Genomic DNA, 24,538 nt, shown 5'->3' on the forward strand with positions numbered 1-24,538 from the left:
CTCAAACCTTTGCAATTAAAAACAATGTGTTCCATTATTTTCTTGATAAATAGACTTTTAACCATCCGTCACAACTCTGATATATAGGCTATCTGGACAAACGTAAAAAAATTTTCATATTCTCCTTCCTAACTATAATCCATAACTCCGTTAAAGGATTCGGTTATTATATTAAATCAGTTACAAGCACGTTCATTGTATCTTTTTTTTCAGATTCAAAGTTATTTCTTATGCATACTGATACCTTTTTGTGCCTTTCAGTGTATTACAAGGAAGTATTTGTTATCTCACGCCCTTTATATGATCTTTGGTATTTAAAGTACTTAAATCTATCACAATGTACAAAAAGTATCACTTATATGTCTCCTCTTCTACAGGAGAAACCGATATTCAGTTTAAATACATGTCCATGTATAATCCACTCAACGGGTAATACATGTACTTCATTTTACTTCGATATGCACGATGACAAGACAATAAAGATAAAGATCATTGCTACATAGTTCATAGTTGTTCTTTTCCCGATATTACGTGGTCTGTAAGTTCCTGAAACAGATCCATATACAGGTACATACATGAACATAATCTTAAATAGCCAAAAAATAAAATCATATTCTAATATGCTACAAAAGTATACGAAATATTTTGGCATTTTACTTAAAATAAAATTTCTATATACCATTGAAGTTGTTTACAGTTATACACTGAATCGTATAGTCTCCAACGATCATTGATCCGGCGCTTATCCTAAATGTTTTTATATGGCATAAAAAAATACTTTTTTTTAACTAATTGTGTAAAAATTGGACAAATATTATTGTTTCCATTTATTCAAATATGTTTACATGACCTTAAGTTTCGACTTTCATGTATGTACGTCATACCTCTATTTCCATCAACGTTGTTAGGGCGTAGCGGTCGTTTTCTGGGTTCGTGAATTGTATAAGGCGGTCTGTTGTCAGATGGTCTAGGTGTTGAGGGTTTGATTGTCTTTACTGTTGGTTGCGGTTTCGTGACCTCAAGCAATTCTAAAGGAAAAGTTCAAGTAAATGTTTTTTTATTAATCGATGTTTATTATTAATCAATTCATTAATTAAGGATATTAATTATAAAACAAGCAATTGATTATTTTTTAAGGTATAGTTCAACTTAATAAACATGCAAAACGTATGTTGAGATATTGGTAAAACACTTCTTCAACCAAATGTCACTTACGATTAGAAACGTACGCGAAGGGAAAGAACTCTACATTTTATATCAAACCAATAGTCAATGAGATTATCATAAACTCAGACATATCTTTATTCTCTCAACTTAAATATTGAATATTATATGTTGATTTTTCTCAAAAATAGAAATTTGTTAATTAATTTAACTTAAAGGGTAATCAAGGAACCAAGGTTATAGCGGTAATCAAAAGAATACAATCCAGGAACAAAGACCAGACATGGAAAACAGACATACACAACAAAAAACATAAAGTAACTAAAATATCATACATACAAGGTAACAAAAGTAAATGAGCAACTCGGACTCCACTAAAAACTGGGAGCATGAACCAGGTGCACCGGTAGGGTAAGCGTCCTCTGCTTTTCTAGAAATACCCACCGAGTTGCTCATAAAAAGTCAAGTCCGGGATAGACAAACGAGGAAAGGAGCAACTCGGACTCCACTAAAAACTGGGAGCATGAACCAGGTGCACCGGTAAGGTAAGCGTCCTCTGCTTTTCTAGAAACACCCGCCGAGTTGCTCATAAAAGTCAAGTCCGGGATAGACAAACGAGGAAAGGAAAACTATGACCTGTTGAATAAATCAGTTTTCATGGTTCAGATGGATACACCTTAACAACCCACGAGCTCATGAAGACGACCATCAAATTTCTGTAGTAATGACTTCAATCTTGTAACAACATAACTCTGTTTCAGAAGCCTATTTGTTAGAGTTCTTCTAGCGCGATACAAAAAAGTCTGCATAGTTTCGGCAAGCTCTGGCATAACGTATGAGTTGTGATATGAACACTCCATATGCAGGTGCTGAAGGAATGTTACCACAGATAAAAGGAAAGTTGACAATTCTGAATAAAAAGTCATCACGTTTGTCGTAAAGTTTGGTCAATATTTTTTCCTTTACCATCGATTTCTAAGTGTAGGTCAAGATATGAGGCTGCCTTCACAGTGTCTGTAGTATCCAATATCTCAAGTTCTTTGGGGTAGATGCGATGTATCAAATCCTCAAAATTAGGATTGTATAAAGATAATACGTCATCTATATAGCGGAAACTGAGACTAAAGGATCTAGCCAAACGATATCCATTTTTTCGGATCAGATCAGCTATAAAGTCGGCCTCATAAGAGTGAAGGAAAAGGTCAGCAAGTAAAGGAGCACAATTTGTTCCCATTGGAATGCCGACCGTTTGTTGAAAAACACGTCGACCACACTGGACAAATATGTTGTCGATTAAAAGTTCGAGCATTTTGTAAACATCTTCCTCTGTATATTTGGAAGATAATTTGGAATTATTTCAAAGTATGAGGAATCTCTACCAAGAACTATATATTTGTATCTAGATGTACCATCTTTTTTTGGAAAAACAACGATGTATAATGTTTTTAAGTCGGGATTCTAACTGAGTATGGGGAATAGAAGTATACAGTGTTGAACAATCATAGGTTTTAATGCTATTATATTCAGATAATAGTCTTGAACTGATTGTCTCCAAAAGATTTTTCGAATTTTTCAGTATCCACATTGAATTAATACCACTACGGGAGTAACAAGTATTGTGGTAGGACTGTAGACCCTCTTTGACAGTTGTGAGTATAGAAGTTAAAAGTTTTGAAAGAGGTTTGGTGGTACAATTTGCAGATCCAGCCATGAAAGGTTGTTTGTATAGATTCTTGTGGAGTTTAGGAATCCAGTACATAGACGGTAAATCACAATCATCGTCCTTGGTAGAAAGACCAAAAGAGGATATCACAGATTTATGGTTTTCCACAATCTCTTCTATGGAGAGTGTGGTAGCAGTATAGGTCTTATCACTGCTGATAATAAACATTGGATGTAAAACTTTTTGCAGACAAAAACAATGTTGTCTTGGGCTTTGTCTGCTGATACGACAACATATTTTTTCATGCATAGTAGACAATGTTTTTGCTACATTGGGGTCTTTGAAAACCGATTTAGCCTTGGCACTTATTGACTTACTTAAAAATTTTCGTTCGTTTCAAAATTAAAGACCTCACGGCCTTTAACCACTCTGACAGAGAATCAATGTCTTTTTGTTCTCGTTTTATCCATTTTCTTGCATAGTCTTGCATTGACGGCATCCATAAGAACTTTAAAGTTATAATTCCAATTTATGAAGCGTGGTTCACGATACTTGGAACCTTTAGAAAGGATATTACGCAGACATTAGATAGTAAATCACTATACATCAATATTATATTGAGTCACACAAATTTAATGTCTGAGATACCCACATCTTTAATTTTACATTAAAATAGATAGTATAAAACAATTTTAAAAAGTAACTATACGCATACCATATAAAGTCATCGTTTCTTCATCTTGTCCAAGACTATTTGATGCAACACAGGTGTAGTTGCCATAGTCAGCCCTCTCAACTAAGAATATATGGAGATTAAGAACATTTGTGTATTCTTCATTTTCTTTATAAAAATCTATTTGATATTTCCCATACTGATCTTTTATCGGGATTCCTTTCTTTTGCCATTCCATTGATAGTAGTGGGTTTGCTCGAATGATGCATTGTAGGATCGTTTCTTTATGCAGATACTGCGCTATTCGCTTTGTTGGTAACTCAATTTCTGGTCTAACTAAAATTTTTTAAAAATGTACAAATAAATCATTGACTTCCAAAATATTTATGTTTCAATTGGTTATTTTGATATTGTGCGTGTATATTGAAACGAATTTCTAGATTTTGATTAAAATTTATTTCAGAATTTAGCAATATCAGTTTTTCTTGTTTTTTCTGTAAATTAAGTGTATTTGGTTTACTATTCTTATCGTTACAGATACAGAAACATCTTTTTTTGTTCTTTGTTCAACAAAACAGAAAGGCGTTTTATCAAGATTGAGAAATAGTATTTTAAGCTTTGTAAAACATATATTTCACTTGCGCGCTTGCAGAAAAAGTAGATATATATAGTGAAAAAAATCTGCAAACCTAGAATCTAATTTGATTTGAATAAAATCAAAATACAGAGCTATGTTTTTATTTATTACTTTAATATACCAACTTGACCATATTAAAAATGGAAGGCATTATGTTCTCGAGTGAAAAGTGCGTTTTACTGTTTCTTACAGCTTGCAAAAATTTAAAGGAAAATTTGGATATATGCCATAAATGGTTGGACATTAATTGCACGCCCGTCATATTAGTTATTGCAGTTTTATTTTCCTGGGAAATAGAATTGTTTTAGTGTGACGATAATGCCATTTTATGATTGTTTGTAATGACATTAACACACATGTTCTAAGTTTAACTGCGGCAAATATGTTTGCACTCGGTTATATGCCACTCTCAAGATACTGCAATATAAAATAGGAGTATCAAACAATCATTTGTAAAACCAGGGATGTAGGATCATGTCATTTTATAGAAAAAATAATATGCGTTTTCAAATTTTGTGGCCACTTTGTGGATTATCCGTCTATAAACTTAACATTTACGTGACAATAACGGTTCTTCGATCGTATAATTACTGAAATCTGAATAAGGACATACATATGTACAATGAAATTAAACCCACCCTTTATTAAAAAACACTTGCACTATAAACTACTATGAATTCTTTCATAACGCTTAAACAAAAGAAGCATTTCTTTAATGAAATTAAAATATGATGAATACACACACAAACTATTAATTTTATAACTTGGGTATTGTTCACTGGGAATGTTATCTACTAAATTGAGAACCTTTTCTGTGTTTTTTTCTTGTTTTTTGTCTTTGTCTTAAAGTAGGGTACTTTGATTCCTTTACTTCGTCGGTTAGTTACTGTTTTGGAGGGGGGTGGTGGTATTTCCCGTATATTTTCTTTTGTTACACTAGAATAGCTGTGAAATTTAACATTGTTTCAGTTCCCTTAACATTCAGCAGTATCCTGAATATTTTGCTAACATACAACTTACAAACAACTTCGACATCAATCATGTGTGAATCAGCTTTATCTACTCTATTGAATGCTACACACTCATATGTTCCTCCACAATATCTGGATATATTGTGGATAATCAGTACTTCTCCAGGCTCTACAACAGCTGAAATAAAAAAAAAATATTATTGGAAGGTTCAGCGTACCATATAAGTTATTCTACGTATCTGTTTTCTATTAATTTGCATAAATTCGTAATTTTTCATGAAGATGGTACATAAGTAGAACTGCGTAAGTTAATAAACTCGTTTATGGTAAATCATGTTTTATTTGTTTTCTTTCAATTTTTAAATTAAATTTTAAACATTTAATTTAAAGTTAAACAACATACTTATATTCATGGTTTTGTGAACATGTTAATTCTACTGTTTAAGATAGTGGACATGTTCTCAAGTAATTAACAATTAACCGTGTATAAGGTTCCGATTCACCAAACAACAATTAAATTCGAATTAAATTGAAATTTGATAAACGTAATGCAGATTTGATTGTTGAAGTGATGTCGGAATACGGGAATGTTCTAATGGCAACAAATTTACCTTTACCTTCTTTGGTCGATTTATTGTGATCTATTTTAGAAAAATAGCGGAACCATTGAACAGTAGGTGGAGGAATACCAGTTACATTACAAACTAACTGAACAGTTGTTCCCTCGGTAGCTTCAACATCACCACTGGTTCCTTCTTTCATAATTCGCGCAGGCACTGTAGAAAAAAAATATGCCCACTATAATGTAAGGGCTTTTATTATATCCTACATTTAAATTTAAGTTTATTGTATGCATACTTTTTGCCCAATGAATGTGATATCTTGAATAAATATGAATACACCAATAATTGAAATACTGCAAAGGTTTTGTTTAATAAGTACTTTTCCCCTTTACTTATATCAGTTATATAAGATCATTTAGTCCTTTATAGGTAGTAAATTATTTTCTACGTACCTAACACTTTCAAGTACACCTTTTTGGTTTGAACAGGTTCTGTATTAATTGAACATGAGTATATCCCTTCATCGAAGTGTTGGATATTTCTTATATGAAGGTTCCAGTCGCTTAATGTTGTGTGGTCCATTGTTATTCGAATGTCATCAATTATTCTTCTCTCATTATTAGTCAGTACTTTAAATTCCGGATTTAACCATGCAACCTAAAATATGTATAACTATTTATTTTCAGGAACGGAAACGAGTCACTTTTGAATGATCCTATTAGAAGAAGAATTCACTATCAGAAGTTTAAGTATTTGGTGAACTGTTATATCCGGTCTGGTATAACAATTTAAATTATTGTTAGATTCTATACGTAAAAATGCATATGTCGTAATTATGTGTAAAAAGAGTAAGAACCCTTTCCAGTTCTTACATGTATGTTAGAACCTTTATATCACAAAACAAATGAAACAGAATATTAATTAAAAAATATTTTTTTACGATTTTAAGGGTTTAAGGTCCCTATTTTCAATGTAATTCATATTTATCATTCCGATCAACAATGCAGCTTGAATATGATAACAATTATTGAATTTTCCTATACATGTAGTTTTTGTATCATACATTTGTGGACTGTTCACAACGTAAAAATATTCATTTATCTAAAGTAAGCTTAATAAACTATACATTAGTGCATAAAAGTTTATAAGACAAATACACTTTTTCTTACTTTTAAACACAAATCATATTTTTATTCAAAAGACATAAGAAATTTTGTGTAACTGTTTGTTTAATGTACAAATCTATACTTTTTGGTATTTTAAATAAGATAATAAATCACTTTTATGTAAAAGTAGCGTCAGTAACTAAGTCGTAATTCGTAATCACGTTGAACAAATCAGTTTTCACGTTGCAGATGGATAGACCGTAACAATCCACGAATTCATGATGAGGACCATAAAATTTCTGTAGCAACATAACCCTGTCCTAGAAGCCTAATTGAAAAGAGTTTTGCGCGATACAAAAAGTCTGCGTAGTTACCGCAAGCTCTGCATAAGGTATGAGTTGTGATATAAAAACTCTATACGCAGGTGTTGAAAGTCCAATAGGTCATCTAATGTCACAAAATACATTTTTGTCTAACCGTTACAAATGCAACATTAGACACAATATCTATTTTGTTGTGACTTGAAGACATGCAATTTTCAGTAAGTTCATTAGCTATTATGTCTGTTAAATAATGTATTTTACGCAATTAAATCCTTTCACATGGATGCTAATAAAACCTAACTGAATTAGCTTTTTATGTACTAAGCGATTTCCTTCCACTAGGATGTTCCTTGCATGGATTCTGTCTCCCCTCAATCTCTTAATTGCATTCGACAAACATGCTCAATAAGTAAAACGGGTTAACACCTACAAAATGTAAAACTAGCGTACAAAATTTTGATAGAGCACTCTCAAACATTCAGTGAATGTTAATTAAAATGGGCCATTAAGTTTGGCTATAATATAATAAAACGTCTTTTCTTGCTATAATTGTTTCATGTTAGGTGTTACTGCTTAAGAAGGACGTGTCTTTCAAAAAGGGCAATAAAAACAAATAATTCTAAAGGCTTCGATTTTGTGCCTTGAAATATTAGTTAATATGATTGTGTCTTATATGACGTGTTATTTCTTCGCATTGTGCATCCAATCGCGAACGGAAATTTGATGTTTTTGGATGTAAAAGTGTAAAGATATTGTCAGTAATAAAACGAATTACTAGAAACCTGACTGCTTTTCCTAATTTGCGAATTAAAACGTCTAAAAGTTTAATGACCTTTTTAGTTAAAGCACAAGAAAGGTCTACTCCTTTTGTTTTATTTAGTGGTTCCATGCATACAATAAAAGTACATAATGAACATCCCACAGTGTCAGTTTAACAAGATAATTTACAAATTGGTGGTTGGATCCATCGAAAATATCGAAAAAATTAAGACCAAAACAGTTTTTTTGATGAGCCAATTTACAAAAAAAAAAAGGAAAAACATACACACAAAATCATCGGGAAATTTTAAAATCTGTTTAATTAAATTTTGTGTAAGAATAAACAGCCTTTGATAAAAAGTAAGTATTTAAATTCAAATCATATTATGTGCATGATATAAACATAAGAAAATAATGGGTTTTCTTTAATCCCCATTTAAGGTTTTCATTGCCTTTGTTATGTTGAATGCATATTAACATTGTAAAGGATTATGTAAGAGAAATGCATATCATCTTTTGGATTATAAATGACAAGTTCTAATCATGTTTAGATTAGCGAGGACGATGGTATTCGCGTTATATCATCAGCGAATGTTTACTGTAAAGCCATTTGAACCAAGTTGAGTCTCTTTTTTGATCGTATTTAAAAAAAATTATCGAGAAATCTGTTCAGTACTCATCGTGGCATATTTGTTTGTATATTGAAAGTGAATGAAACCTTGTCCAGCTTTGTCGTACTCAAACGAAAAATGCATTTTTTTCTTCTAATGACCCCGATTAACAGAGCACATTAATAAAACATCACAAATCTGAGAGAAACTACCTCAGTAACTCTTAGATGTTTGTATTGTGTGTAACCTATCGTTTTAATTTTGGACTTACTGAATGGTAAAAACGTGAGAAAGAACATTGGTATTTATACCATAAATATACGAAAGTAGAAAAAGTAAATTTCGTTAAATTGAAATTTCTTTCGTTGCAAATGTTTGTTTTCTCTGTAATTAAACTTAATTACCACGAAGACTTGTAAAGATATAAGACAAAATCAAAGAGACTCAGCTCTCTGCCTGACCAGGACTTTTTAATTGCATACTGTTTTTATTTTTTTATTTGTTCTGTAGTTCATTAAATTTTAAATGAAACATTATCCTTATTATCTAGGATGTCATAAGAATATCTGATCAAGTCGTCGTAACCGTAGAAAACAAAAGAAAATGTTAAGTTTTGATATAGAAATTATGTAAAAACTAATTTGTCATTTTTTGTTGGATGCGGAAATTATTAGTTCTGATCCGCATTCTTTCTTGAAATGTAAAATACATTTCACCTGTTCAACTGGGTAAATGCCTCGACATGGCAACAGAAACAGAGGCGTGAAAAAGTTTCAAGGTCCTCATGCAAAGCTCTTTTAAAGGTTTTCAATTTTGTGCTCCAGGATTATAAGAGAAAATAAAAATCAAGGTTTTTAAATAGGATCTTTGATTATAACGGCTAAGTATAAGTATTCTAAAGTGTGCGTTTCACAACGCTTGGAACTAAATTGTTGGATTATCAAGGGTCCATCATCCCATATAATAACTCTGCTAGCATAAACCGTTATTGAAGGTGGGATGTTAAATATGCGTAACTACGCAGACTTTTGTATCGCGCTAGACTCTTAAAATAAGGCTTCTGGATCAGAGTTTCATCACTACAGAAGTTTAAAGGTCGTCATCATGAACTCGTAGATCGCAACGATGTATCCATTTGCATCATAGATACTGATTTGTTCAACGTGTCATAGATCTCCTTTCCTCTTTCATCTACCCAGGACTTAAGTTTTTATGAGCCTATCGGCGAGTGTTACTAGAAAAGCAGAGGACGCTTACGCTACCGGTGCACCTGGTTCATGCACCCAGCTTTTAATGGAGTCCAAGTTGCTCATTTATTTTTGTTATTTTATGTTCTTTGTTGTATGTGTCTTTTTTCAAGTCTGGTGTTTGTCCCTGGATTACATTTTTATGATTTCCGCTAGATTCTTGGTATTCTTGATTATTCTTCCTCACCATAAACATATCGTCTAAATAGACAGAACAATTAAGATAGGCGGTTTTTCCTTGAATAACAGTCATATTCACTGGTGATGTGTCGAAATGCGGCTGAAATCCTGCTCTATCTTGGTAGGTTGGATTCGGCGCTGTAATAAAAAAATGCCAAAATCAACAATTTGCTGTACTTTTGATTTTATTTCTGACTATTATAATCCGATTGAAAATGTTTGAACTTATATTTGGCTTAACTTGCAGGTGGTAGCTGTTAATAAAAAACCCATTATCAAAGAATTTTACATATTGATTTTTTCTATTTAACACTTATCTATGCATGTATTTCCAAGTTAAAAACAAACAATGTTATACGCACATTTAAACATATTACTTAATATTTCAATGCGATTTCAAATTCTTTGTCTTGCACTAACTGACTTTGCTTGGACTTAAGATATAGAAAAAGTAAATAAATGTATCAAGGAAAAAAATAGAGAGCGTTTTAATAATTAAAAAGAGATCCATTAGCAGAGAACCAAATCAAAACAAACAAAACAGCTAATCATTAAACAGATTATCTACATTATTTTATGTATGAGAAACGATGTGAATTCTTAAAGTTGTATGTTAACACCATGTAATAAACTAGACGACACCATTCATCGCAATGCAGTCATTGATTATCGATGGATGGTCCTATCTATAAACCAGTGGGACAATAGAACAATCTAACAACAGCAACGGACGTTCTGAGATTTCAAATTTAAATCTCATTGGCTGTATTGATTGTACGATTAAGGAAAACGCCATGCTATTATCCTATTGTTTCACATTAGCACGAGTAATATTGTCCCCGTGAGTTAAATGCTTAGAAATGTACACTTTAATTGTCTTTGATAAATGACACAAGTGTTATCTCCAACTGTGACCACAACTTAAAGGCGAACGAATTAACCTTAAGTTTAAAAATAATTTAGTTCAAAATGTCACCAACCTCTGATTGTGATACAAATGTATGTATATAGAGAAAAATCATCTTCTCGGTGATGGATTTTAATTGGGTCTAATTTAGAAATATGCTGAATGGAGATTTCCGGCTAACAATGTATCTCTGCTTGAAAGGGGTTTGATGTTTCGAGCAGACTATCGTTTAGGGTACAATCAAGAGATAACTCCAAAGTTTTCCAAAAGGGTACCATCTAGTAATTTTAAAGTGTTTGATTTACCAAATGAAGGTTGAACAGACCTGTTCGTTATGGATATCTTCGTCAGATCATTTGTTTTACATTCGGGATGAGTAAAGACAAAGAATTACCGTTACTCATGGCACATGCATATAGTTCTTGCCTCCTTCATTACTTTCAAATTATTTTATTTTATCAATTCATTTTTGACACAATGAAAGATCTATTACTTAGGTTTAATATATCTAGTATCGCTTAAAAGATTTATATAAGATTCGATAGAAAGTACATTACTTTAGGCAGCCAAATTGAAAATGTTAGCCTAAAATTGATGTATGTAAATCTTTTTTTTTCAATTCATTAAATGTAATTCATACTCGATGGCCAGTCGCGTAGAGTATACTTAAGACTTAATCACTTGACTTATAAATATTGGTGAGTTGAAGCTTCTACAATATACAAGACATAAATATTACTTTCGTTTCTACTTCATTATTTATTATTAGATTAAGATAGAATACAGACTCTAAATTACAGATGTAGAACAGAAGTGCTTAGAAACATTGGTGACAATCGGGAACTTCATTAGCTCCCAATTAACGCTGACCAAGACAAGACTTACGGAAATAGTCAAACCAATCATGTAGATATTTATTCCTGGTAGAGAAAATCAAGCCTGTAAGCCCATAAATCTCCTGGACTACTTCAGTTCTGGTCAATATTAAGTCTTTGTAATTAAACACACCGCTATGCTTTGTTTTAATTATGAGTGTTCCTATTTTCAGTCTAAGTAGTCATTAGTAAGTACTTCAAATTCAACAAATATTCAGGCAACGCTTTATCTATGCATCTTCGATTTTAAATTTCCCAAATAATAAGTTTTACTCCTAAAATAGTACAGTCAAGCTGGTTACTTATTTGTCATTTGAAATTTGATTTTCCGTTAACCTATTTAGGAATTGTCCACCTCTTACATGCAAAGCAGATAAATTTATAATCGTCTGATAATAAAAATGTATATCGTTTCACTTATCTTTTTGTTTTAATTGTTTGTAATTATAATAATAAAAGTAAGGGCCATAAATACGTTTTGTGTATTGCAGTTTCCCCATGCTATTTCTGTTTATGACCTAGTACTGTCAGGGGCAAAAGGAATATTCGTATGAAACTATCAAGCAATTAGTCAACTCAAGACACTTACTGCACTTTATATCACAAAATTCAAAATTAAAATGAAACTATTTCGTCTATTTTATTGGCAGGTATGTGTATCTTTAGTAAGTCGACGGTTCTTCTGAGCCTAGCCAATTATTTATACACGAAAACGGAAACCCATTCTGTTAGTCTGCTATAAAATTTATTCTAGTGGACTGAATGAGTGACATTTTATTACTATATTTATTGGTATTCTAAGCATTCTAATAAATGCATGAGACTCCATACTTAGCACTAATTTTTTATTTCTTAAGAAGACATCTCCTTTAAATAAAGTGCTGAACAAAGTACTCGTTATCAATACTTTTATGAAGATCGATATTCTATTAATTATGCCGCTCCATGCATGCATTTTCTTTCTATGCGAATCATTTACAATCTGTTTATATCTTTGGTTTATTTTTGTAAATAAAAGATGTGTTTTTTAAGGCTCCTTACAGAGTTGAATTACTTTCGTGAAGTCACAATTTTTACAGATTTACAAATTTCCCACTACTTATTTTATTTTTATTCGTAAAAAAACAGCTTGAAAGATATTCACAGGAAAATGCAAATGCACACGAAATGTGTTGTACTCAGGCATGTTCCGTTACGTTGCAATGACATTTAATAAAACAGAATAATTGGCATTTTTGTCCAATTTGAAATCTTTCATTTCTAAGGCACCACATTCGTCACAGAAAGTCATACGAGTATTATGCCTGACAGAAACATGTATATCAGCGAGTTGTAAAGATATTCAAAGTCTTTTTCTCCTATTTCGAACAAATTTAGTTCTTTTTAACACGTTATAAGTAAACTTAAATAATAAAGCTTTTTATTTCATTTCCTCATTTCGCAACAATTCTGATCGCATCGACCTTCTCTGTATGCTTTAGATGATGCTATTACACACGCAAGATATAAACGGCTATGAAACTTGAAGTCATAGTTTTTTCTTTGATGTGTTTAATTGATTACCAGTGTTTTAGCAACAACCAGCCTATCTTAAATTTTTATTATATAACTGTGTGAAGTAATTAATTTTATGTAATTACACAAATGTCAAGTGCAGACATCCAGGTAGAGTTCGAATTAAAGACTATCAGTATCAATCTAATACAGAAACTTTGACGATTGAGATACTAAAGCTGTTTCGTAACAAATAATTTAACATACAAGGCCAATCTAATGACATTATATGAACAATTATAATATATAGAAACTTAGCACAGCATTAGTTTAATTAGTATGGTAAAAACTGTAAAACTTTTATTCTACACAATGTTTTGTCATGATATTATGATATTTCACTATATTGATTCTTTAAAAAAATGAAATTTGATAGTTGAGAAAATTAACTCAAAGATAGAAAATTAAATAGTTTTCAGAAAATTGGTTTTCATAAGGGGAGGGGTGTTCAAACCATTTTCAAAATATACACACATGTAAATTGCATTTTTGTGGTATCCGAATTAAAAAAAGAGTGCAACACCCACTATGTGCTTTTGTTTTATTTTGTTTTTGATTCTTTCTCATTTTATGTTCGCTTCGATATAACACATATAACAAATGAGCATTCTGTGTTCCTTTATTATCACTTCTATATGTAACTTAATAAATTACTTAATAACATAGATTGATTCCAGAGTTTTGTTGTCTATCCTAGGGAATCTTAATACGTGGCATTGGTAAGTCTGCCTCTGATTCGTATCTTCAGGTAGCTTCTCTTGCTAAAAAATCAAATCAAATGTCATTTTGTTTTTTTCTCCTTCGTTTCATAAATAAATAAGGAGTTTCCAAATTTGTCTAAACTACAAAATATTGAGTAGCTTTGAGAGCGTACAATTTCATCTGATATTTTTAATGATGGGGTTTTTCGTTAATATCCATATTTAAAGAAGTTTGTATGCATACAAATCAAACAAAAAGGTTAAAATTATAGACAACTTAAAGATTAGGCCCAGTCTTTGTATAAACTTTACAAGCGTATGCATTTGTATACAGAAAACAAACATAAAATTCAACAACAAACAAACAAAACCAAAATAACATAGATATGTGCAAATTAATCTTGATTTGAGTCTTGATGTCGAGTTCCTCCGGTCTATAACATTATATTTCCCTTTTATGATTACAAAAATGAGCCATTTTTATCATACAATGGTTAAAAAGCCAAGGTTTTTGTAGCCATCAATTATCTTAGCAAATGTTCTTATTAAAACAGTATATAAGCGGATTTTGCAACAACAATGACCCTTGATTTGTTTGAAGAGGTTTTCCTCGGTTCAAAAACCTTTGATGAAGAAAAATCATGTAAATCATTTGCAATTATGGGATAAGGACCAAACATTTCACCCTGTTGTTATAAAATTGTTTTTTTTTATAGTTTTTTTGTTTCTTTGTTTTTTGTTTTGTTTTGTTTTTGTTTTTGTTTTTGTTTTTTTGTTTTTTTGTTTTTTGTTTATTAATTGCTATCAACTTATATTAGTAAGTATACTCTTCAAAGAGTAAAACTTTTATTTAGGCAACATCCGTGTGCGGAGAAGTATAAAATTGCACAAAACAAGTCAGATACCCTTATTAGACATAAGCATCTGACTAAACATATGTATACCATAGCTATATTTCAGTGTGCCAATATATAATAATACTGCGTACAAATGCATCCTCTTGATCGTGCATAAGGTCTAATGAAAACAGATAGAAAGCAATACATTCAATCATTTACCCCCGGATGATCGATGTAGGCGTGTGTTCATGGGATGTTAGGCTATTCAATACAAAAATGTAAAATTTCTTTAAAAATAATTCATAAAGTTTTGAGATTTCAATATAATAGTTCGATGCCATGTTTTATTAACTGATGACTTAAAATACAATGTAAATTGCCCCTTTAATACAACAGGAGGTTTTAGCAACCATAATTTATACAAGGCAATTGCCCTGTATTAATTTAATACAGGGCACATGCCCTGTATTAATTCTGGCCCTGTATAAAAGTTAAACTTGTCCGCCATTTATTAAAAGGATCATAAAATGGTTATTTTCATCAGTTAATAAAGGGATCATAAAATGGTTATTTTCATATAAATCCTGTATTATGTCCTCGTACAGTCGTATTGGGTTTCGATCACTTGTATTGGCCCTCGGCTTCGGCTCGGGCCAATACAAGTGATCTCAACCCAATACGACTGTACTTGGACATAATACAGGATTAATATGAAAATAACCATTTAATAACCCTATAATATCTAACGGGATAATTTGTGAAATATTTATATACAAATACGCACACGGATGTTCTATTTCATTGAAATCCTTCACGCATATTCTTCGGTTTTTTTATGTTCAAGTAAAGAAGAAAATACTACCCATTTCATACATACATTTCAGTATATCAGAGTGTAATTTTCCTAATACAATAAAGAATTTGAATACTAAAACTAAACAGAACAATCACATTACATCTAAAAGATTAATAACACAAAATGTACCGTTGAAATATTATAGTTAATGGCAAAATCAAAAGTTCCTTTATTCTATATTTTGTCATTTTTAACCCACAATATGAATCCATCTTTTCCCTAGTTTTCCCCAGTACAGATGAATATTCTCTCTCTCTCAACAAGTTCAACATTTGACTTCCTTGATGGCATTGCAGTGTAACTCATATCACCCAAGAGATCATACTATTGGTGCACCATATGGTAAAAATAATTCTTTAGATATCAGGTTTGTTCACAAAAAAATGATTATAGAGTATGGTATACCAGTTACAATAAGCCTGTTATACTTGTAATATCAAAAGGGTTGCAGCTTAAATCAATGAAAAAAGTCGAACCAATTACGGCATTTCATCTAGGGCAGAATAAGTTGTAAAATAAGACTAGAATATTATAATCATTTACTGTCTTGGGACGGACACATAACTATTAGGACATATATTTTTATTCTTTATTTACCTAGTTCCGTTTAATTCTATAACAAAACACATTTATTCCAGAGCAAATATCATCAGCAAACAATTACCTTTTAAAGGAACCAATATTCCCCCATCTTAGTCGCATAAGAACCATTTATCAACCTGTGATGAGATTGCTACATGCAAGACCAGGCAATATTAATATAGAGAGATCCACTTATAGCATTGACGGGCGACCGTTTAAACCGTTTTTATCATCACATTAATCACGAATTCAATGGCATTGTCACATTTCAAGTATTTCAATCGGATTCCGATTGCATTGCAACTATCTCTTTGTGTCACTACCTATTAATATTTGTATTTTAATATTGTATTCTGTTAATATATTTTAATATGGTATCTCTTGGAATTCGTGGTTTTGACTTCATGTTGGCATAATGTTACCTGATACACAAATTCTAGATGGTCGCTAGATGAAACTTACAAATAGGCTAAAAATGTTTCCTGTATAAGCGACTTGTAAGGTGTTTGGTATAAGAATGTTTATAGATTACTCCATATCAAAAATACGTAATATTTTAACAACCATGTAAATGGCAATAATTGAAAGTAAGATACATTAATCTAAAGAATCCGCAGAGAAATGTATTGAGAAAAACTGACAAATTTATTATTATACTGCTGATTTGCAACAACTATCCACAAAAGTAGTAAACTTAAATAAAGTTAGGTCTTAAACCACAGTAAAACAAACTGTAAACATTTAATGGGAATGATACATGCAACACCAGACAATATTAATATAAAGAGATCCACTTATATTATGGATAGTCTGACTATTAAACTATCTCATCATCGTAGTAATCACTAAACTTGTGGTATTGTCAAAATTCAAGGGCATTTCATTCGTAGTTCTTTTATTTTTGTTTTTTTTCTGTATCAGTCATCGTAAATATTGGTGTATAAAATTTGTTTTAAAGGTATAAATTGATATTAGTATTGAATTTGGTGCAGCTAATTTGTATTTGATTAGAAAATAGAATATTGTAATTAACCGACGAATTCCTGGCTTGTTACTTCAAATAAAAAAAGTTAATGGACAAACATACATTAAAAATTCATTTATGAAGATAAAACATCTAAAATTATCGTTCAGGGTGTGCTTATTATCGTTCGAAGCTTCCCCGTCAAGCACATGGTATTTGGGGTGAAAGAATGACGATTTGATGGCTAGGAGTCTAAATAATGTGTCCGAGTGCGGTTGTATGCCTACCTTTGGGCTGTTGCGTCTATGAGCTATCATAAAAATACATTCGAGCGGGTGTTTGACTAGTACAAACAGGGTCTATTTGATTGGTTAATCGTTCTCATCCTGAACCGCATCACACATCTGCATTTGTCGTTAAACCATTAGCAATCAATCAACATTTCACTTGGATGGCTAAGGAAAACAGAAAATTGCAGCATTCGATTTAGATAAAACGATACATGGATTTTGTTTTCATCTTCAGTATGTTGAAGCTCAGGTTCTATATAACCTAATAATCTTTATTTTATACATTTCATTATTTATGTGATTTTCGATTAGTGGCAATATCAATGATTGTATAAGAGGATTTCTCTTTCAATTTTGATATTTGCAAAAAGATAATAAAGCATGAAACGGGAAATATAACTGAAGATATCTGGCCTCATATGTAAGTTTGGAAATTTCATATTGGTCGAACAGACCCCTTCCTTAGAAGTTTATTTGATAGTTTCCTCGCTCTACTTACAAGTTCAGATTATAAATCACATACATGATAGGAACGGATCAACCGTGAACTTTACGCTCCATCGCAGGAGATGCTGTAAACTTGCCACTAAGAAAAAGGTTACTTACAATTTGATAGCTCTTTATTGTGCCAACTCGCAAATTATATTTGAGTTCTAGTAATTATTGTTATAAAAATAGATCAATGTTTTTATATGTTTTAATTAAATAAAATCTTGCTTATATAATATTTTACTCTAATTGCTACGCAAGTAAGGCAATGGGCGTTCATACAGTTTTTACTGTATCTCAAATTCGTTATTTTCATGCATTTTGTTGTAAAGGTTGCAGTTTCAAAATACCAACTGACTAAATAAAAAGTCAAAATGCCTATAAAAATTCGTTGTATGAATGTAAGCCCCAAATGAGAATGCCACATGCAAAACCAGGCAATCCTAATGTACAGAGATCCCCTTAAACCATCTATTGGCGACCGTTTAAACTGTTGTTATCACCACATTTATCACAAAATCAACGTTGAAATTCATTCATCAATGATATTCCTATCACACTTCGATTGTGGTGCATCCGTGTAAAGTATCTAGATTTCTTTAAAATTCAACACGATCAAATAGTAATGTTTAATGTGTGTGTTTATAAGTTAATTTGTTCACATTTCGGTTTACTTGAATGGTCCTCATCACAATAATGTGAATAGAAAAATTCTACGTAGCTAATCTGTATATGATTTTAGAGTAGACAACGAGTCCTAGGAATCCTCGAAATAATGTGCAGTTTTAATGTAAAAAAGTGTACCAGTAATAAAATCTTCTTTATATAATAATGTCTACACTGCTTCTGTGCATTTTTACACAGTTTGCGACTTAATGCAAAGGTTGTTCCATGATTTTTTTTAAAAGGGAGTTAAACTACTTTAAATATAAGCTTATATTCAATGTCATTTATTATATGAGATCCACAGCTTCCCAGATTCATTTCCCCTATCCTGCTCAGTGCTGGTTTTCGTGGTCACATAACATCTGATAAAGCTAAAAAAAACTTATGGACTACCAGCAATTAAGATATAGGGTAAGTAGGTAGGAATGTAAGGAAATTATTTTGTATTTCAAAAGCATTCTTCATTGGGCTAATGTGGGAACAATCAAGATTTTTACGGTTTTCGAGCCAAAGTGGCCATCAAATGTGATAGGTACACAAAATAGATAGGTAGGATATCAGAAAACAGACTTAATATTTTTTTTATTTGGCCTAAGCATTGTTTTAAATCAAAACATCACTCTTTAATCATGTATTGAATTTGTGTTTAGTTTACAATATCTATCGTATGTATTTATTAGCGGAATCACTTCAAACTATTAAACTTTTCACATTCTAACGAAATACGACATTGTGGCGTCCAGTTCCATTGTTAAAAAAAATGATCTATACTCTCTCGGTATCACAGACTGAAGTTCACCAAAGCTTACATAAATATTTTTTATGAAAAATAATTCAGATTTTTGTAATCTTTATGTTAAGCTTCATTGCATAATTCTGTCTTAAGATATTGAGTTAAGATTTTGTTTTGAATTTTAAATGCACAAGTATCGACCTAACACGAACAAATCTTTGCTTCTAAGAGCAAGAAGAATCATTAAAGAATTATAAATCTATACATATAATTCCCAAATGTGTACGAACAGAATAGTTGTTCGTCATGAGCGTGGGAAACGTATAATATTTTCACAATTTAGGAGTTTAGTTTGCTTCACCATGCGTGTTAAGCTATTTCCTGGAATCGGGAATCAACCACTATTGTCTAGAATTAGGTGGTAAATTTCCATGTTGTAGGTAATTAGATTACCCCTGAATTAAATACATTTGCAACAGGGTAAAGAAAATGTAGAAGGCTTAATTTACAGACAGCTTTCAAAGTTTTGTTGTTAATAGAGTAAACCTGGCACGGTTTTGGGTTATGTTGGAAAATGGAAACCAAGAAGGGCACAATAAAACATGACATTTTTTACGACTTTAAGAAGTTTTGAAATGAAATGTTAGAAGGGAAAACCCTATTTTAATAATACAATATTGATGTTAAATATTTGGTTAAGAAGATATATAATGGTATACTAATTCACTTGACTTCAAAACGCATTAAAGTGACATTGCAACCATTTGTTATGTTGTTACAATAATGTTGTTTACCCTTATTACAATAAAAAAAAAGAATTTCTTAGCATTACATTTAATATTTCATTTGGTGCAACATTTTGAAAATATATTTTGCATATGTAAAATGCGTGTGGACCTAACGCTATTAAGCTGCAATGCAAATTTTCTACATACAATTTGTATGTTGTATAAATTGACTACAGTCAATGTATTCAAAGATCAGTAAAGACAAACAACAGTAATTTATATGCTAAATCGTTTTGTTCATTTAAGTTTCTTCCCAAGTCAAAATCTAAGATGCACACATAAAATTGTGAATATTTTCATTATTTTCATTAACAAAAACATTCTGAAAAGCTATATTACACAACACATACTTCTCAATATAGCTATTCTTTTCGCTCGAAGTATATGAAAATATTTTTTTTGGTAAACATTATTTATGAGTTGACCTATTTCAGTTTATACTGTAATGAAATAATGAGTGTATTGACGTTTTTTTTTATTTCTCCATTAGTATCAGATTACATTTCATTTCGTCATGGTTTTCTTTGCTTACGCTAATAGCACCAACAATGTTACCTACACTGATTTTTAGAATTGTTAACTTACTGAAATACTATACGATATTTCCTTTACGAAATAATTGTTACGATTATAGATCATAGTAACAACTGGTCAAAAAGTGAAAGAGTGTCTCGGGAATGCTTTTGGAGGGAAAAAATTACAAACAATTTCTCCAGATGTAATTAACGAGAAAAAATAATTTATTGTTAGGTCCTGGTCTAAAGCTGGTACAGCACTATATGATATACATCAATATGCCGGACTATCCTTAATTGTTTTCCACATTCAATTCATTTCTCGCTCTCATTCAGATTCCTTATCATTTGCTTATGTGTGCCTTTGATAAAGGTATAATCACCTACAGCGTGATTCAACTTCAGAATCAATGATTTGATCTTGAATTCTGTTAGTTTTATTCTAAAGAAGCATATCGGTTATCCGAAATATTCAATGTAAATTTTACTATCATTTGGTGATTGAATATATTTAGACGTTTAAAGGATTACACAACGATACCGGTATAAAGATGTTCATACACTATAACAACATATATAATGACCCTCGATGATTTCAACAAAATGCAAATTCTAATCGTGGAACAAAACACAATCTGAAGCGATCTACAGAGAGTGAAGCGGGAGGGATTTCGGGTAAAAAACGGAATTAATAAAAAAAAAAAGTTATATATTTTTACAGTGTTCAAGATCAGCACAAAACATGTGTCTCTATAGCATGTTCAAGGTCTTCGCTAACTGAGACTTTTTTTTATATCATATATGTATCGTCACACACCAGATGGTAATTATAATTAGTACATGAAACCATAATTTACCATTTGATATCTAGGGATTTGTTATGTATTTTCACTTTTTTTACTCTATCAATTGTAATAAAAAATTGTTAAACAGTAGTATCAATACAATGTAACCTGTCTAAACCAATCCAATAAAAACGAACACCTATCTAATCAAGATACTCTGAGAAGTCTCTTCATACAAGTTTGAATGTACTTTCAACCAGGGTAACCGCACACCAATCTTGAACATAAAAATTATACAGTCCATACAGGGTTTCGGTTTCAACAGATTTCAATGCTTTTTTATTTACCTTGATATCAAATCTAACTTATAATGAATTAAAATGTGATTTTGTCAGTCTGATAAAACCCAGACACCTTTCCTTTGAAGTTTGTCACAGACTTATTTTGTATTGTCCCTTATCCTTACTTTTTGTTGTAGAATTAACGTTATATATACTTTATTTCTGCTAAACCTACGTAGAAACATTTTTATGCAGATAAACATGTATATTTTACAATATTAATGTACAGTTGTTGAGGATCAAAGATTGAAGTACAAATAGCCAACAGACAAAACAGTAAAAAAAATAAATACAGTGAGGAACAAGGTTTGAAGTATAAATGACAAACTAACAAAAAAGTGAGATAAAAAAAGTAGCATATAAAAAGATGGATAAAATCAGGGTGATGAGTAAATGGCTAAATGAGAGAATACATTTTCTTATTGATAATTCTGATAAATTGCCACAACTTGCGGTGCAGACATTTTTGTGGTATTCATTAGTTTATTGAACTTTAAAACTTCTTATCTATAACATGTAGTTATAATCCAAACTACGCGATATTATGAACTTTTGTTTCTATATAAGCACTTTCTCAGCTATAATTTTAATACAATATTCTTACGAAATCGGAGTAAAGTGACCATTATAGATTAGTTTCAAGTAGTATATCATTCTAAACGTTATATAAGTACAATATCAATATAAGGTGTATTCTGTTGTTGTAAATTCCAGAAAGAACTCATATTTTAAAACACCATTAAAGTACGCCATTCTTCAGTATTCAATAAACGTTCCTTTAAATTGAAATTATATGCAATTTTTAATATTTTTTTCATGAAACAGGGAGTTATGTTTTCAGAAATCCAATGTTCTACTTAATTTACTTGGTATGCATAAAAGCTATCTCAATTAGCAATTAACATGCAATGTACGATATTCCTAATTTAATATACTAACTTAAAAATGAAAAGCATTTATCATACCCATTAGTATGACAATAATATTGTTATAATTGAACGAATGCTTTCATTATCATACTTACAGAAGATCAATGTCAGGGAAAAAATCAGTGTCAAATCTCGATACATTCCTATTTCGTTGATGCTATACGTAAAGTAAACGATACAGTATTTTGTTATCCTCTACAGAGTTCCTTTAAAAATGAGCATCAAATGTCACAATGATTGATTAGCTAAACTTCTTTAAACCATCTAACAACATCCCCAAACAATCAAATCAGTCTGTAGGTACAACTGATTGTACTCGCATTTTCCTATATCTGATTTTTCTAAATCCCTGTCGAAATTGTTCACGTAGAAGTTTTTATCAACTGTCTCGTCTAATGTACCTCCAGAAACATCTAATAGTAAATGTCATATCTTAATTTTTCTAAACTACCAATATAACTTTACAATATTATGTCAGTCTCTTTAAGGAACAAAGTCAGCTTTGCATCTTACATACATTAGATCTAAAAAGAAATCGTGCTTTTGTAGTTTCGTATAAAATATTACAACAATCCCACTTTTTGCGTCGGATGCTCTCGACCAGTAATCATGTATGGAGTCTATATCTTCGAGGAGAAATTGAAAGAGTCCTATACAAGTATACACCTGATCGAAGATATTTTACCAATTAATAGCGATCATTCCATATTGAGTTTAAGAAATCTATTCCTAATGCTAAAAAATGACTAAGAAGTAATCGTAAAGGCAATGACGCGACAAAATCTAGTTTGAAGTTGGTAATTAAATCTATTCTCTGCTGATCGGTGACAAACATTTAATCGAGTGAAATGAAGAACAGACTCATAGTTCCTTTTCTGAAGCACAGGTTCCCAGAGTTGATGTCGTTATGAAGTCAGAAACCTTAACAAAACAGAGAATAATCTGATTGTAAACTTCTATTACGTTTAATATTGAGTCTTTTGATTTTTCTCGCAGTAAAATTAGAAATAATTAAGAGATTCTTCCCTATTGAGGAATGTTGATTAGGATTCTCGTCCTCGTTGATAAGAAAGTTTGAAAAGTTCGAATGCTCTTATATAATTGGTCTTCTTGTGTTATTCATCTGGCACCGTATCATACAGATGTCTTAGTTGATGTTTCAAAGAGCTGCTGCTTTGAGAGTATTTGTTTACCTGTTTCCAAAACCTGGCTATACCACTTTTGAAAATATCTACTTTGTTGTATCAAGATGATTACAATTAGTGAAGAGCAAACAAACTTGAATTTAAGTGTTAAGATCAATTGTTCTCTTCCAGGAAAACAACCATTAAAACTGTATATAATAATTAAAATACGCACAGCAATAAAAACTGGAATTATGATTAACGATTGCTTCCAATCTCACTGAACAAGTAATAGAAATAGTCATTATATGTTCATGCACTTCCTGTCTTATAACTAATTGTAGGCTCTGATGCTTTACTATAAACCATAATAAATACAAGTGATAATGAGTAAGGTATATTCTCTCGACCAATCAACCAATCAAATCATTGCAGAGTGCCACTCACAATTTGTCGCCGATATACAGTAATTGCTGGGTACAGTGAGAATATGAAGCTCAGGTCTAATTGATAATCAAATTTTCTTGTTTGACATAAAATAACAGAACTATCGATTCCGGGATTGTCGCCGTTACTTTGACTGTTTTTACAAGTTGTTGACTACCACGTATTGCTATTATCCTCCGAAAGTGGAGGGTATTATGTCAGGTTGAAGCCGTCTCTGTAATGGTTGTCATGATAAAATACATTAAAGGGTTCCTTT

General features: G+C 31.3%; 1 protein-coding gene across 2 annotated transcripts; it reads right to left on the reverse strand.

Moving 5' to 3' along the window:
* Positions 1-407: 407 nt before the first annotated feature.
* On the reverse strand, positions 408-24,168 carry LOC148622448 (opioid-binding protein/cell adhesion molecule-like). Of its 2 annotated transcripts, none has more exons than XM_088572356.1 (8): positions 22,807-24,168; positions 9,905-10,035; positions 6,124-6,328; positions 5,726-5,884; positions 5,158-5,286; positions 3,543-3,836; positions 885-1,028; positions 408-546 (listed from the first exon to the last, which is right to left on the reverse strand). In XM_088572356.1, the coding sequence occupies exons 1-8, from the start codon at positions 22,850-22,852 to the stop codon at positions 449-451; spliced, it is 1,206 nt and encodes a 401-aa protein (XP_088428482.1). In that variant the 5' UTR covers positions 22,853-24,168; the 3' UTR covers positions 408-448. The 2 variants fall into 2 exon arrangements, with proteins under 2 accessions (XP_088428482.1, XP_088428481.1); XM_088572355.1 differs by having other exon boundaries at positions 5,720-5,884.
* Positions 24,169-24,538: the final 370 nt, after the last annotated feature.

This window comes from Perna viridis, chromosome 3, assembly GCF_037379345.1.
Source record: "Perna viridis isolate PV_CMFRI_1.1 ecotype Kerala chromosome 3, ASM3737934v1, whole genome shotgun sequence".
NCBI lineage: Eukaryota > Metazoa > Mollusca > Bivalvia > Mytilida > Mytilidae > Perna > Perna viridis.